At 40.7% G+C, this 14,591-nt stretch overlaps 2 protein-coding genes across 3 annotated transcripts in view; one reads left to right on the forward strand and one right to left on the reverse strand.

The window, feature by feature from the left end:
• Nucleotides 1-2,707, forward strand: part of LOC136856229 (muscle, skeletal receptor tyrosine-protein kinase-like) — a 79,251-nt gene extending 76,544 nt beyond the window's left edge. For both annotated transcript variants that reach the window (XM_067133920.1, XM_067133921.1), the window contains exons 4-7: nucleotides 378-585; nucleotides 1,296-1,592; nucleotides 2,061-2,325; nucleotides 2,562-2,707. In XM_067133920.1, the coding sequence (XP_066990021.1) occupies nucleotides 378-585; nucleotides 1,296-1,592; nucleotides 2,061-2,284 (729 nt within the window). In that variant the 3' untranslated portion in view covers nucleotides 2,285-2,325; nucleotides 2,562-2,707. The remainder of the gene's footprint in view (nucleotides 1-377; nucleotides 586-1,295; nucleotides 1,593-2,060; nucleotides 2,326-2,561) is intronic.
• A 1,746-nt stretch (nucleotides 2,708-4,453) lies between these two features.
• On the reverse strand, nucleotides 4,454-4,900 carry LOC136856255 (zinc transporter 7-like). The gene has a single exon (XM_067133948.1). The coding sequence runs from the start codon at nucleotides 4,898-4,900 to the stop codon at nucleotides 4,454-4,456; it is 447 nt and encodes a 148-aa protein (XP_066990049.1).
• Between the last annotated feature and the right edge of the window lie 9,691 nt (nucleotides 4,901-14,591).

A 14,591-nucleotide genomic window follows, 5' to 3' on the forward strand; every position in this document is an offset into this window, starting at 1 on the left:
TAAGGATACATACATATCCTAGGACACCTGTCTGCAGGATACAAAGGATATATATCTTCCAGAATAATGTAAGGATGCACATGTATCCTAGGACACTTGTTTGTAGGATGTGAAGGACATACACATTCCTGTTTCTGACAGTACATTAAAACCCAAGGAACCGTTTGTCTAAAATTAAATCTGTGTAAAGAGTGTATGTGTAATACGTGCGCGTCTTCTGCGCGTAAGTTTCATTCTGCGTATTTTACACGCTTGTGAGTATATCTGCATGTGCGTACGTATGTTGGTTACATACATGTAACCAACATACGTACGTGTACAGTACGTGTGTATATTTAGGTATACGTACCAACCCACACCCTGTGTAACTCCCACAGATATCATGGCTACGCGGGCAAGACACGCGCCTGCTGACCAACGCCTTTCTGACGTACACATCTGATACCCGTTACGTCCCCATAAACCCGGGAGGGGACCAGTGGTTCCTCAAAATCCACTACGTACGGAAGTCAGACGCCGGGAGTTACCTGTGCCAGGTGTCGACAGGACCCCCCATGACCCTGGAGGTCAATTTGAAAGTTCAAGGTGAGGAATTGATGAGTTTGAACTGGGTATGGTTCCGGTATGTATCCACCTACACGTCACCTCCGAGGAGCTAGTACTAAACACGTTGTGTTTAGTACTAGCCCCATGGGGATCAATGATATCGTTTATTAATATATTTTGCCAACCACACAATATAGAAATGGGTGTATATAATACTTTGATCCCCAAGGGGATAGTACTAAGCATGGCACCCCAAGGAGCTTCCGCCATGTTTAGTACTAGCACCTTAGAGGTGATTTTAGGTGGATACTTACCAGATCAATACTGATGTGTATATAGTCACTGCTAAATAATATATTAATTATTATTCATTAATTCATATTGTTTTCTATCTTATTGTGATTGATACTTTTGGGTAAACGAAAGTTCCATGGCCCACCTAAGTCTCTGAATGAACTAATTCCATTTTTTCCTGATAAAATTATTTAAACTTGACAACTTATAGCTTAAAAGTTCAATGTGTGATACTGGCAAATCTAGACCAGGTATAGATATATTATCATTATTTATTTATCAAATAATATTATTGTTTTCAGTCTTATTGTGATTGATGATACTGATTGGGAAATGAAAGTTCCCTGACCCACCTAAGTCTCTTCTTGTATGTTAGGTTAAGTCAGGTCATCAGGTTAGTTAAGGTCAAACTAGGTCAAGTTAGGGAATATACATCGTCTCTCCTCTTGTCGCAGAGGCAATCGCTCGCATCTTCCCAAGCCGCGAGGTCTACGTGCAGATCGGGAGTCGCCTGGAGGTCATGTGCCAGGTGGATGGCTGCCCCCTGCCGGCCCTGCTGTCTTGGACGAGGTCAGGACTGGCCCAGTCCACTCCCAAGGCCCACGCCTTCGAGAAGCCCGGGGAGGACACGGCGATCCCCGTCACCCAGCTCAAGCTGGTGCGCGAGAATGCCCGGGTCACCGATTCCGGGACGTACACCTGTTCGTCCACCTGCACGCAGCCAATCAACGCCACTGTGCATGTATTGAGAGGTGGGCTAAGGTTTCCTTTATAATTTAGGTTATTTATTGTAATATTTGCTTTGGGAGGTGGGCAGTTCCAAAAGGTCTAAAGGGTTGTATTGTTCTTTTACTCAGATTCTTCATTTTCAAGACATGGAGAAAGAGGTATGGGTCTAGTAACTTCATCCCAAGAGACCTGCTAAAAACAAGAAGACATAAGGCCACACCCTCTAATGGAAAAAAAAACCTATAAAATATAAATTAGAACATATTTTTCTCTATGTGCCTTTTCCTTTACAGTGGCTGCAACCAGAGGGAGTTAATCTTTCAGCTCCTGATTTCTTGGGATGAGGCTGCTAGCCCCAGGCCATTTTAAATCAAGATTACCACCACAGTATCTAATCACCAGGCCACTTAACCTAAAACCTCATCATAAATGAGGTCAACGTAACCCCCAAAACAAAATCCAGAAATTAACCTCTCCTACGGTCCTTCCAGGAGAGGAACTGGCTGCCATGCAGCACCACAACTCCTGCCGCAGAGGTCAGGAACCTCCTGCAGCTCTCCTGACGGTGTCCCTGTGGCTGGCGATGACCTTAATCCCGTGGTGCATCCTGAAGGAAGGTGCCCGTTACCTGCGTCTACCCAGGCGACACAGAGATGTGTACTCTCCTCTCCGTGATCTCGGGGGCGACTGCTGGACTTCAAGGGAAGGCAAATGATTGGGTGCCGTGGTGGGGATGTCGGCACATGCACATACATGGTTAGAGATTAAGTGCTGTTTCTCATTCTATCAGAGATTCTTTGTTTATGTGACAATCATTCATTTTCGTACGATTTCACCACTCTAGAAAGATGCTAAGAGGCATTTTTTTAAAAATAACTTTACAATACCTCAACCCAACTTAACCTTAACCTAATTTAACCTTAACTAACCTTAAACTAAATTAACCTTAACCTAGCTTAACATATCCTAATGCAATTACCTTTTATTTTCAGAGTCTTCGTTGGCCAAATCGTGACCAAAAAATTCAAAATGGCCGCTTCGTTTATGTCTGTTTTTTCTCCGGATGTTGTTAACTAGCTGTTCCTCAATAGTTGGTCTTTTGGAAATGTGTTAATAAAGATATATTTCAAAGAAAGTCCTTTTTCTCTTCATGTAACCCTGAATGAAATGGAAATAAAGAATATGAAATGACCCTTTAATCTGAGTGGAAAAAGGGTGTAAGAAATGACCCTTAACTCTATGGAGAAATGGAGAAAAGGCACAGGAAATGACCCTTAAATTTAAGGGAAAGTGAACAGGAAATGACTCTTAAATTTGAGGGAATGAAAAATCTAAGAAATGACCCTAAAATCTTGGGAAATTTTGATTAAGAAATGCCCTTAAAACTAAGGGGAAACGGAGAAAAGGCATAGGAAATGACCTTTAAGTCTAAGGGAAATGGAAAAATGGTATAGGAAATTTCCCTTAAATCTAGGGGGAATTGGAAAAAGGGTATAGGAAATGACCCTTAAATCTAAGGGGAATTGGAAAAAGGGTATAGGAAATGACCCTTAAATCTAAGGGGAATTGGAAAGGTCAAACTCAATCTATTTCTTGTTTAATGAAGAGAATATTCAAAGCAAAAATGACACTTTTGATTTCAAAAGAGTGGAAAACATTTGCCTTCAATTTCAGAAGCTAATTTTTTTAGGACCCCTAAAATTACACACAAGCCCCGCCCCAGTACCTCAAGATTGAAACGAGATGCTGCTGAAACGTTTGCAAGTCAAAAGATGTACCAGAAATTTTATTCATGAGTTTGATATAAGCCGGTCAAGTGATCACAAAGGAGTCCCGGGAACACTACACTGCATAAGCTCCTTAAACAGCCTATGAGTAAGGCTAGGGGCTTGCAGCCTCACCCCCAAGAAAGACTCAATAAATTTAAAATTTATTTTATAACAAATTATTTTACAAAAGGATTCATATATATTATTTTCAAAAAGAAATTTTATAAATGTAATTATAAATAATCTTATAAATGTAATTAAAAATATAGATTTTGTAACAGTATCTAAAATAATACATAATTATACAAATAATTATTTATTAGATAGTAGCCAGATAATCTCCCAGTCTCTCCACGGATTCAGACCACCTTATAACTCTCTCTTAATTAATTAATTAATAATAATAATAATAATAATAATAATAATAATAATAATAATAATAATAATAATAATAATAATAAAATCCTCACGAATTTTGACACCAACTTTGACCTTTGACCTGACAGGAATAATTCAGGTCACGTCTCGATTTCTCGACCCACCTGCAATTACTTGTGACCCGAGGTTTATTGAGAGAGAGAGAGAGAGAGAGAGAGAGAGAGAGAGAGAGAGAGAGTGGGTGGGTGTGGGGAGGACGGCAGAGCCAAGCGTAGGCGGTGGACTAAAGTGGAACTATCTGACCAATCCAACCTGGAGCAAATGTTTCTCTCTCTCTCTCTCTCTCTCTCTCTCTCTCTCTCTCTCTCTCTCTCTCTCAATTTGTAGGTCCCTTTCTCTCACCAATATGTGGATCGCTCTTTCTCTCACCAATTTGTGGATCTCTCTCTCTCTCTCTCTCTCTCTCTCTCTCTCTCTCTCTCTCTCTCTCTCTCTCTCCATTTTGTGTATACAACATCTCTTTCACCAATTTGTGGATCTCTCTCTCCGATTTGTGCATTTCTCTCTCTCTCTCTCTCTCTCTCTCTCTCTCTCTCTCTCTCTCTCTCTCTCTCTCTCTCTCTCTCTCTCTCTCTCAAGAAAGGTCTCGAATAAAACACTTAATCAATTTGCAAAGTTATATTTCTCAAAAGATTACTAACTACTTTCACAAGATCAACCACACCTGTCGACTGGTTCTAAGCTTCACTACTTTTATACCCAAGGGAGCCAGAATGATGGTAATGGGAGCCATGCTTATGCCCATGAGAGCCATACCCATGACCAAAGGGGTATGGGTCAGCCTCCCTTTTGCCATGGGTGTGATAAACTTTTTTCACATGACTGGGAGTATGGGAGCCGTTTTTGTACCCATGGGAACCAGAGTGATGGTAATGGGAGCCATATTTATGCCCATGGGAGCCATGCCCATGGGAGCCATACCCATAAGCTAAAGGGTATGGGTCAGCTTCCCTTTTGCCATGGGTGTGATAAACTTTTTTCACATAATGACTGGGAGAATGGGAGTCGTTTTTGTACCCATGGGAACCAGAGTGATGGTAATGGGAGCCATACTTATGCCCATGGGAGCCATACCCATGACCAAAGGGGTATGGATCAGCATCCCTTTTGCCTTGAGTATGCATAATGACTGGGAGGGAGCCGTTTTTATACCCATGAGCCAGAGTGATGTGATCAGCATGCCCATTTGCCTTGATCAGCCTCCCTTTTGCCATGACTGTGATAAACTTTCTTCACATAATGACTGGGAGTATGGGAGCCGTTTTTATACCCACTGGAGCCAGAGTGATGGTGATGGGAGCCATATTTATGCCCATGGGAGCCATACCCATAACCAAAGGGGTATGGCTCAGCTTCCCTTTTGCCATGGGTGTGATAAACTTTCTTCACATAATGACTTGGAGTATGGGAGCCATTCTTATACCCAGGGGATCCATTTTTATACCCAAGGGAGCCATAGGTATTACCAAGTGAGCCAGAGTGATTGTAGGGTCCAAGATGACTGCTATAAGTCGTGGAATAGGCGTAGCCATTGTTACTTCCAGCAGCCACGCCACATGCCAAGGCAACCAGGACCTAAAATTGTTAAAATGGAAAGAATATAAGATAGTTGACTGCTACATGTTGCCATCAGGATAGACGAAGGTGTGGGGCTCGCAACTACATCCCTACAGAGCCTTGCTGAGAATTTTTATTGGGCTAAAGCAAAATATAAGACTATGATTCACTTATGAAAATTTGTGTTGGTCTAAGGTGATATGCAAGACTAGAATTTACTTTTAGACATAAACAAAATATTTGTCAAGTTCAGCTTTGAAAGATATATTCAGAAGTTGGGAGAGAGAGAGAGAGAGAGAGAGAGAGAGAGAGAGAGAGAGAGAGAGAGAGAGAGTCCAGCTTACCAGAACGTCCGTGGGCGTCATCCTCAAAAGGTCGAGACCAACTGATCCTAAATTTCTTTCCATTCATTATATATATCTTCTTCCCTCCTCTCTCTCTCTCTCCTCCTCCTGTGTCTATTCTTCTTCTTCCTCTTATTCTTCTCATTCTTCTTCGCCTCACTATTCTCTGGCCTTCAAGGTCAAGTGTGACCTTGACGCATCAAATGACACCTGAGTCCATTCTCTTAATGGGTGCATTATGCATTCAGTGTTCAAAGGCATTGTGGACGTATCCCCCTACCCCCAAACTCCTAGGGCTCTCTGTGTGACGTCACCAGACCATTGCAATCCCTAAGAGATTTTCACCTCCTGTGAAAAATCTCAGTCACTTCCTTCCCTTCATTTTGAAATAAGATTGTTCCCCGCAGGGCGGAAGTGGAACAATACTGTTCCAGAAGGCTGTGCAATTGTTCCTGAAAACAATTCAAGGCTAATTCGCCATTAGTCTTGAAGCAATGATTTAGATTTTGTTTGAAAACCAGGACATTTTCGGGTGGTCTGTGACTGAGCTCACTTGAAGATGGACTGTTTATAAACATCAATAGTTTTTAAATTTCCTGAAGGCTTCTGTGTCTATATTTAGGGACAAGGGGCCTGGTGGGCACCTCTGAACTCTGTCCACCAAACAGGGACGAGATGTGTGTATGTGTGTGTACAATCATGTACAGGTGTCCTTGCATACACCCTTTTAAGTAAATCAATGTCTAACCCAGTATACTATTAATTATGGAATGATGTACACACATATGTCAGTAAATGCTTACTCTTAAGCACATTCGTGCGTAGCCACTGAACTATTAATTACCCAGAGTGCTCCTCAGTCTAGTGGCTGGTTCCTCCTCTGGTATATTCCCTGGTTCCCCTGGTACCTTGTCTGGTTCCTATGGTTTCTGTCCAAAACAATGAATCATCGCTCACGCAGTGTCAGGTGTTCGCGTGACCAGACTTCAGTCGTTAAATATGTTGCTGGTATTGATTCTGTCTATTGACAATTTAAAATTATTATCCGCACTAAAACTCATTGCTTAATGGGCTGGGTTGACTGACTGACTGACTGACTCTCTCTCTCTCTCTCTCTCTCTCTCTCTCTCTCTCTCTCTCTCTCTCTCTCTCTCTCTCTCTCCTTGCGTTATGTAGGCGAGTTCGTTTCTAAATAACCTTCAGACATTATGGCTTCCTCTGTCCACCATAAGACATCTGTCTGTTCCTGTCTTCTGTCTAGATTAGACAAGCGGAGACTCCAACACTTTACAGAAATTCGTCTAAAGGACCCACCAACATGGGGCCTCCTTTTGGTGGGTCCTGCTTATTCCCGAAATAAGGGGTAAGTGAAGGTCAAATGAGGTCAGGAATTCACGACCTTTACTCTGACCCTCTAAGCAGTAACTGGGCAAGTTTTGGACAGGACCTTGGGGTCCCTATACTGTCAGAAAAGACGGGAATTCTGGAATCCGGGAATTTATAAAGAGGGTCGAGAAGGGACGTTCCTGAACCCCAGGGACGTTATGTACCGTCACAAAATGTGGACTAATGAAGGTCCTATTTGCTTATAAATGGACCAGTGGTCTGAGAAGCAAGTCTGGGGCTGGAAGACGCCATTTTAAATAATATGAAGTGTTACTTATAAACTAAAACTGTTACACACAAGAAAATATGTATGGCTTCAGAGACGACGCCAGAAGACCTTCCCTGTCAATGAAAACAGTCCTCCATCACCTTAAAGAAACATGACGTCACTTGGCCTCTACCTGAGAGAAACACCACTTGAAGAAGACTTCACCTGAGAGACAATACTGGAACATCATCTTCCCTCCCCCCGCCCCCCGAGGGAGGGCGTCCAGGTGGGGCCTCTGCAGGGAAATGTGCTAATTAGGCGCCGAATTTCCTCCTGAAGAAGGAGAAGAAGAAGAAGAAGTCTCGCTTTGTTTTGGTCAGCCATTGTGGTGGGAATCTCTCTCTCTCTCTCTCTCTCTTGGGAATCGGGAATGATTCTCTGGAATTAGGAATGACTCTTTCTCCTCTTGATTAATGGCCCTGATTTCATTCCATAATTTCCTTCCCTTAGTTTTGTTCCCTAATTTCATTCCCTAATTTCTTCCCATAATTTCACTCACTAATTTCGTTCCATAATTTAACTCCCTAATTTTATTCACTAATTTAAATCCCTAATTTTATACACTACTCTCATTCCCTAATTTGACACACTAATTTCCTTCCCTAATTTTATTCCCTAATTTGACTCACTAATTTCATTCCCTAATTTCATTCTCCGATTTCATTCAAAATTTCACTCCTAATGTTCCTGATTTCATTCTAATTTCCTTCCGATTTCATTCCTAATTTTATTCCCTAATCTCATTCCCTAATTGCTTTTAACACTATTGTCCTCGTCATGTAGAAAGTGGTTTCTTTGCTGCCTAATTAGATTGGGAGTCACGTTTGGCCCCCCTCCCCTTCCCACAACACCACCCCCCCCCTCCCGAAAATATTAATAATTAATAAATTCTGTTTCGTTTTTATATCTGAGTTTTTTCTTTCCTTTTACTTGTTGTTTCTGAAACAAAGATTTGTATGATTTCATTTTTGCCTCTGAGGAGAAATATTTATTTATTTGTATGGAATTGAGGCTGGCTTTCTTTGTGATATGTCTCTCTCTCTCTCTCTCTCTCTCTCTCTCTCTCTCTACTGTCTCTTTCTTTTCGCTTTCTCTCTCTCTTTCTTTTCTCTTTTCTCTCCCTCTCTCTCTCTCTCTCTCTCTCTCTCTCTCTCTCTCTCTCTCTCTCTCTCTCTCTCTCTTTTCTTTTTCTCTCTCTCTCTCTCTCTTTTCTCTTTCTCTCTCTCTCTCTCTCTCTCTCTCTTTTCTCTCCCTCTCTCTCTTTCTCTTTACTCTTTCTCTCTCTCTCTTCTTTTTCTCTTTTTCTCTCTCTCTCTCTCTTTTCTTTCTCTCTCTCTCTCTCTCTCTTCTCTCTCTCTCCCTATCTCTCTCTCTTCTCTTTCTCTCCTGTCTCTTTCTTTCTTTCTTACTCTCTCTCTCTCTCTCTCTCTCTCTCTCTCTCTCTGAGGAACACGGAATATGATAAACCATAATTTGAATGATCTCTCCAATAAACGGGTACTGGACAAGTCATATTACCGCAACCGGACGATGTACGATGACTCCCATTCATTCTCATCCCCGCTCCATTCCCGAATTCCAACGAGAGGGCCACTACGGCCCTTCCATTCTGCCAACAACAATATTTCCGCACCTGCCTGTCCGCCTATCTGTCCGCCTGTCTGTGTGACGGGAATTCGAAAGCTGGCGGACGGGAATGCGCTAAATAAAGAGTGAAGTTGTCGACCGAATGAAAGTGGCTAATTGGCACCTCGGCGCTGACGGCTCTGGGGAGGGGGCGGGGCTTAGAGGTCTATTGCATTGTGTGGACTCGACTTTTATGGGTTCATTTCTCTCTCTCTCTCTCTCTCTCTCTCTCTCTCTCTCTCTCTCTCTCTCTCTCTCTCTCTCTCTCCATGGAATATGGGAAAACAGAAGCAAGAATCTCTCTCTCTCTCTCTCTCTCTCTCTCTCTCTCTCTCTCTCTCTCTCTCTCTCTACATAATAATGAACCGTGACTTACATCAAGTAGACAGGAGAGTGACTGGTTTGGTGCGAAAGTTTTTATATGTTTATGGAGTGTGGAAAAAAAGACATAAATTAAAATAAATTTTGGGGGGCATTTTTCCCCAAAAATAAAATTCAGTGGTGGGATTGAATGCATTAATAAAATTTATTCATGAAAGGAAAAATGATAAATTTGTGTCTAATTTATTAAGATTTTCTATAAATTTTAGAAAACATATATTTTTCCTAAAATTATATAAATATATATATATATATATATATATATATATATATATATATATATATATATATATAACACATGGTTTATCATATTATTAAACAATAAAACATAATAATTTTGATAACTGTACTTCAGATTATCAAAACTTATATAAAATCAATTATTATTAATACCTGGGCGTGTGTGAGAGAGAGAGAGAGAGAGAGAGAGAGAGAGAGAGAGAGAGAGAGAGAGAGAGAGAGAGAGAGAGAGAGAGAGGTTTCATACATAAATAAATATTTCTCCTCAGAAGCCAAAACTGATATCACATAAATCTGTTTCAGAAACAAAAAAAAAAAAAAATAAAAACTCGGATATAAAAACGAAAAAGAATTTATTAATTATTAATATTTTCGGGAAGGGGGGGGAGGGCCAAACGTGACTCCCAACCTAATTAGGAAACAAACAAATGAACCACCTTCTACATGACGAGGGTAATAGTGTTAAAAGCAATTAGGGAACGAAATTAGGGAATAAGATTAGGGAGTGAAGTTAAGGAACGAAATTAGAGAATAGAGTCAGGGAATTGGATTAGGGAATGGGATTAGGGAATGAAATTAGAGAGTCAAATTAGGGAACGAAATTAGGGAATGAAATTAGGGAGTCAAATTTAGGGAATGAAATTAGGGAGTCAAATTATAGAGTCAAATTAGGGAAAGAAATTAGGGAATGAGATTAGGGAACGAAATCAGGTAATAAAATTTGGGAATGAAATTAGGGAATGAAATTAGGGAACGAAACTAAGGGAATGAAATTAGGGAGTGAAATTAGGGAATAAAATTAGGAAATGAAATTAGTGAGCGAAATTAGGGAGTGAAATTAAGGAATGAGATTAGGGAGTGAAATTAGGGCCATTAATTAAGAGGAGAGACTCATTCCCGAGAGAGAGAGAGAGAGAGAGAGAGAGAGATTCCCACCACAATGCCTGGCCAAAACAAAGCGAGACTTCTTCTTCTTCAGGAGGAAATTCGGCGCCTAATTAGCTTATTTCCTGCAGAGGCCCCACCTGGACGCCCTCCCTCGGGGGCGTGGAGGCGAAGATGATGTTTCAGTATTGTCTCTCAGCTGAAGTCTTCTTCAAGTGGTGTTTCTCTCAGGTACAGGTCAAGTGACGTCATGTTTCTTGAAGCTGAAAGAGGACTGTTGCCATTTATAGAGAAGTTCCTCTGGCGTCGTCTCTGAAGCCATACATATTTTCCTGTGTGTAACAGTTTTAGTTTATAAGTAACACTTCATATTACTTAAAATGGCGTCGTCCAGCCCCGGACTTGCTTCTCAGACCACTGGTCCATTTATAAGCAAGCGGGACCTTCATTGGTCCACATTTTGGGACGGTACATAACGTCCCTGGGGTTCAGGAACGTCCCATCTCGACCCTCTTTATAAAAATTCCCGGATTCCAGAATTCCCGTCTTCTCTGACGGTATAGGGACCCCAAGGTCCTGCCCAAAACTTGCCCAGTTACTGCAGAGAAGGTCTCGAGTAAAGGTCGTGAATTCCTGACCTCATTTGACCTTCACGTACCCCTTATTTCGGGAATAAGGAGGAGGACCCATTTTGGTGGGTCCTTTAGACGAGTCCTGTAGTGCTGGAGTCTCCGCTTATCTAGTCTAGACAGAAGTCTCAGAACAGATCTCTTGTGGTAGACAGAGAGACAGTTATAATGTCTTTAAACACTCTCACTATATAAGGGCAGTGAATGTCATATTGGGTATTAATTTATGCCAAATTGTTGACGTCACACGAAAGGCCACTCACGACCCCCAAAAAAAGGGGGTGTTGGGGCGGGGCGGGGTTACCTGGACAATGCCATACAACTCTTGAATGCTCCCATTGAGACAGTCGCCTCTCCTGTCAGTTGATACGTCAAGGTCATAATTGACCCTGAGGACCAGATAATAGAGAAGAGAAGAAGAAGAAGAAGAAGAAGAAGAAGAAGAAGAAGAAGAAGAAGAAGAAGAAGAAGAGAGAGAGAGAGAGAGAGAGAGAGAGAGAGAGAGAGAGAGAGAGAGAGAGAGAGAATCGAAAATTTAAACTTATCACAAACCCTTGACTGAAAGCTTCTCAGTATTGCAGTCAATAGTTCACATATCATAGTCTGCATTCTAACCACGTATTCTACCTTTATTCTACCTCATTTCTACCTCTTCTCTACTCCTATTCTACCTCTTCTCTACCTCTTTTCTACTCCTATTCTACCTCTACTCCCGTAAGAAGCGAATGAATTATTCCTACAGGACTCTGTGTACACTTAGGCCTTTCCGTGTCTCTCATTCGTTATGAATCAATATTCCTTTTTGGGCAGGATAAGGAAACAGAATGTTTACTCAAAAGAATAAACAACCGAGAGAGAGAGAGAGAGAGAGAGAGAGAGAGAGAGAGAGAGAGAGAGAGAGAGATTAAACTTCTCTCTCAAACTCCCCAAGGCGTTCTCATACCCATAGAGTCCTCAGCTAAGTCTTGTGCAAACAGCAGAAGCCGATATTTCTAAATACCGGAGGGGAAATAAGGCCCCACTCCGTTCCTTCTCGCCCATCCCATTGTCTACCCTTCGGACAATGAGTTCGGGGTGGGTCCTCGCCCCTCCCTTAATCCCTAGGGGCCCTGTACGTTCCCATTCCACGGTTCCAATGTTTTGGTAATATGGGGGAGAGTGTTCATGCTGGTCTCCTGTGCCCTGTTCATAAGTGTTATTTGTGTAAGCTGTTGTGAAAGATTGTGTATTTGTGTGTGTATGGAGTGTATACACAATACACAATGTATAGTCTATAAGCTGTGTATGTATGTAGTTACACAACTGTGGTGGTTGCAACCACCACTAAAATAAGCAGTATGAGGCTAACGGTCTCATTCCTTCCTTTAAAAAACCCAATTCCAGTTGTAGCTAAAATTATCAAGCCTTCTCTCAATCCTTTCACCGCCTTATCCCCCATTCTCTCCACATGACCAAACCATCATTCTTTTTCTCATATCTCAACTATCTGGAGTTTATTCAAGTCAGTGAAATCATTCTTAAGTATTTTTCTTTATCAAAGTCATCTCTTCAGTTACTTATAAGTAAGATAAGTAAAAAAAAAAGTAAGGACTCTCAGGAGAGATGCATAATTCAGTGTTGTTTCTCATCAGACCGAAACAACAGTGTTGTTTCTCGCTGAATTTCTTCAGGGAATTTCTTGAATTTTTTTTTTTTTGCTTTTATTTTTTTTATAAGGATTTTTTTGGGGGTTCCTCTCTCTCTCTCTCTCTCTCTCTCTCTCTCTCTCTCTCTCTCTCTCTCTCTCTCTCTCTCTATATATATATATATATATATATATATATATATATATATATATATATATATATATATATATATATATATACATATATAGTAAGACAAAATAATTTTGACAACTGGTCTTCAGATTATAAATGGTAATTTTGGCACAGATTATCAAACCTTATATAAAATCAATTATTATTAATACCTGGACGGGTGTGTGTGTGTGTGAGAGAGAGAGAGAGAGAGAGAGAGAGAGTTTCACAGTATCCCATAAAGCAAGAGCCCGTGCAAGTATTTAAATGATAATATTCTTGATTTCACATTGTCAAGAATAAGAATTATTTTTCCAACTTCATTGCATTCTCTCTCTCTCTCTCTCTCTCTCTCTCTCTCTCCCTTAGCATAAACACTCTCCCCAATTCACCATATTACGAAAACATTGGAACCGTGGAATGGGAACGTACTGGGCCCCTAGGGATTACGGGAGGGGCGAGGACCCACCCCGAACTCATTGTCTGATGGGCAGACAATGGGATGGGCGAGAAGGAACGGGGTGGGGCCTTATTCCCCTTCCGTTATTTAGAAATAACGGCTTCTGTTGTTTGCACAAGACTTAGCTGAGGACCCTATAGGTATGAAAATGCCTTGGGGAGTTTGAGAGAGAAGTTTAATCTCTCTCTCTCTCTCTCTCTCTCTCTCTCTCTCTCTCTCTCTCTCTCTCTCTCTCTCTCTTGAATATCAATTCAGCCAAGTCTTCCAATTCACTCTGTACTTATCAGAGGTACTTTTGTATAATAATAATAATAATAATAATAATAATAATAATAATAATAATAATAATAATAATAATAATAATAATAATAATAATATCCTTTATTTCAGCTCAATCTAGGTACGTGAGATCAGTATCCACACAGTTGCTGAAGAAGTATTTAAAAATAGTAGTTATAATAATGGTAATGACAGTACTAATATTGAGAATAGTAAAAATATTAAAAATTATAATTAAAAACAGATTCCATACAATTAATAGCCCTGAATTTTCTTTTTTTTTATATAATTCTATGGTTGAACTCTTTCTTTATATCAGAAAGTAATCAGACTATGAATTCAGGATTAACCGGTATGTACCCACCCGTGGCAGAAGCTCCAGGGGACGCCCTGTTTAGTACTAGCCCCTGGGAGATCAAAGTACTAGGCTATAGACACCCATGTCTATATTGTGTGGACGACAAATCCTATTAATAATAGAAATGGGTGTACGTAATGGTTTGATCCTCGAGGGGCTAGTACTAAACAGTGTCCTAAGATGCTTCCACAGTGTTTAGTACTAGCCCCTGGGGAGTCAAAGTATTACATACACTGATTTTTTTTATTAATATAATCTGTCGACCAAACAATATAGAAACAATAGAGGCTAGTACTAAAAGAAATGGGGCTATGTACTATACACCTACTTCTTTGATCCCACAAATTATTTTTATAGAAATGGGTGTATATAGTACTTTTGATTCCTAGACTAGTGAAGCTCCTTGGGATGCCGTATTTAGTACTAGCTCCTGGAGGATCAAAGTACTATATACACCCATTTCTATATTGCGTGGTCGACAAATTATTTTTATAATAGAAATGGGTGTATATAATGACTCCTCAGATTTGATCCCGACAAATTACATTAATAACAGAAATGGATGTATATAATACTTTGATCCCCAAGGGGCTAGTACTGAACACG

This window comes from Macrobrachium rosenbergii, chromosome 35 (genome assembly GCF_040412425.1).
Source record: "Macrobrachium rosenbergii isolate ZJJX-2024 chromosome 35, ASM4041242v1, whole genome shotgun sequence".
Classification (NCBI taxonomy): domain Eukaryota; kingdom Metazoa; phylum Arthropoda; class Malacostraca; order Decapoda; family Palaemonidae; genus Macrobrachium; species Macrobrachium rosenbergii.

What these genes read in the sequence shown, in the direction of transcription:
- LOC136856255 (XM_067133948.1), bottom strand. Translation starts at nt 4,900, where the DNA reads ATGCATACTCAAGGCAAAAGGGATGCTGATCCATACCCCTTTGGTCAT.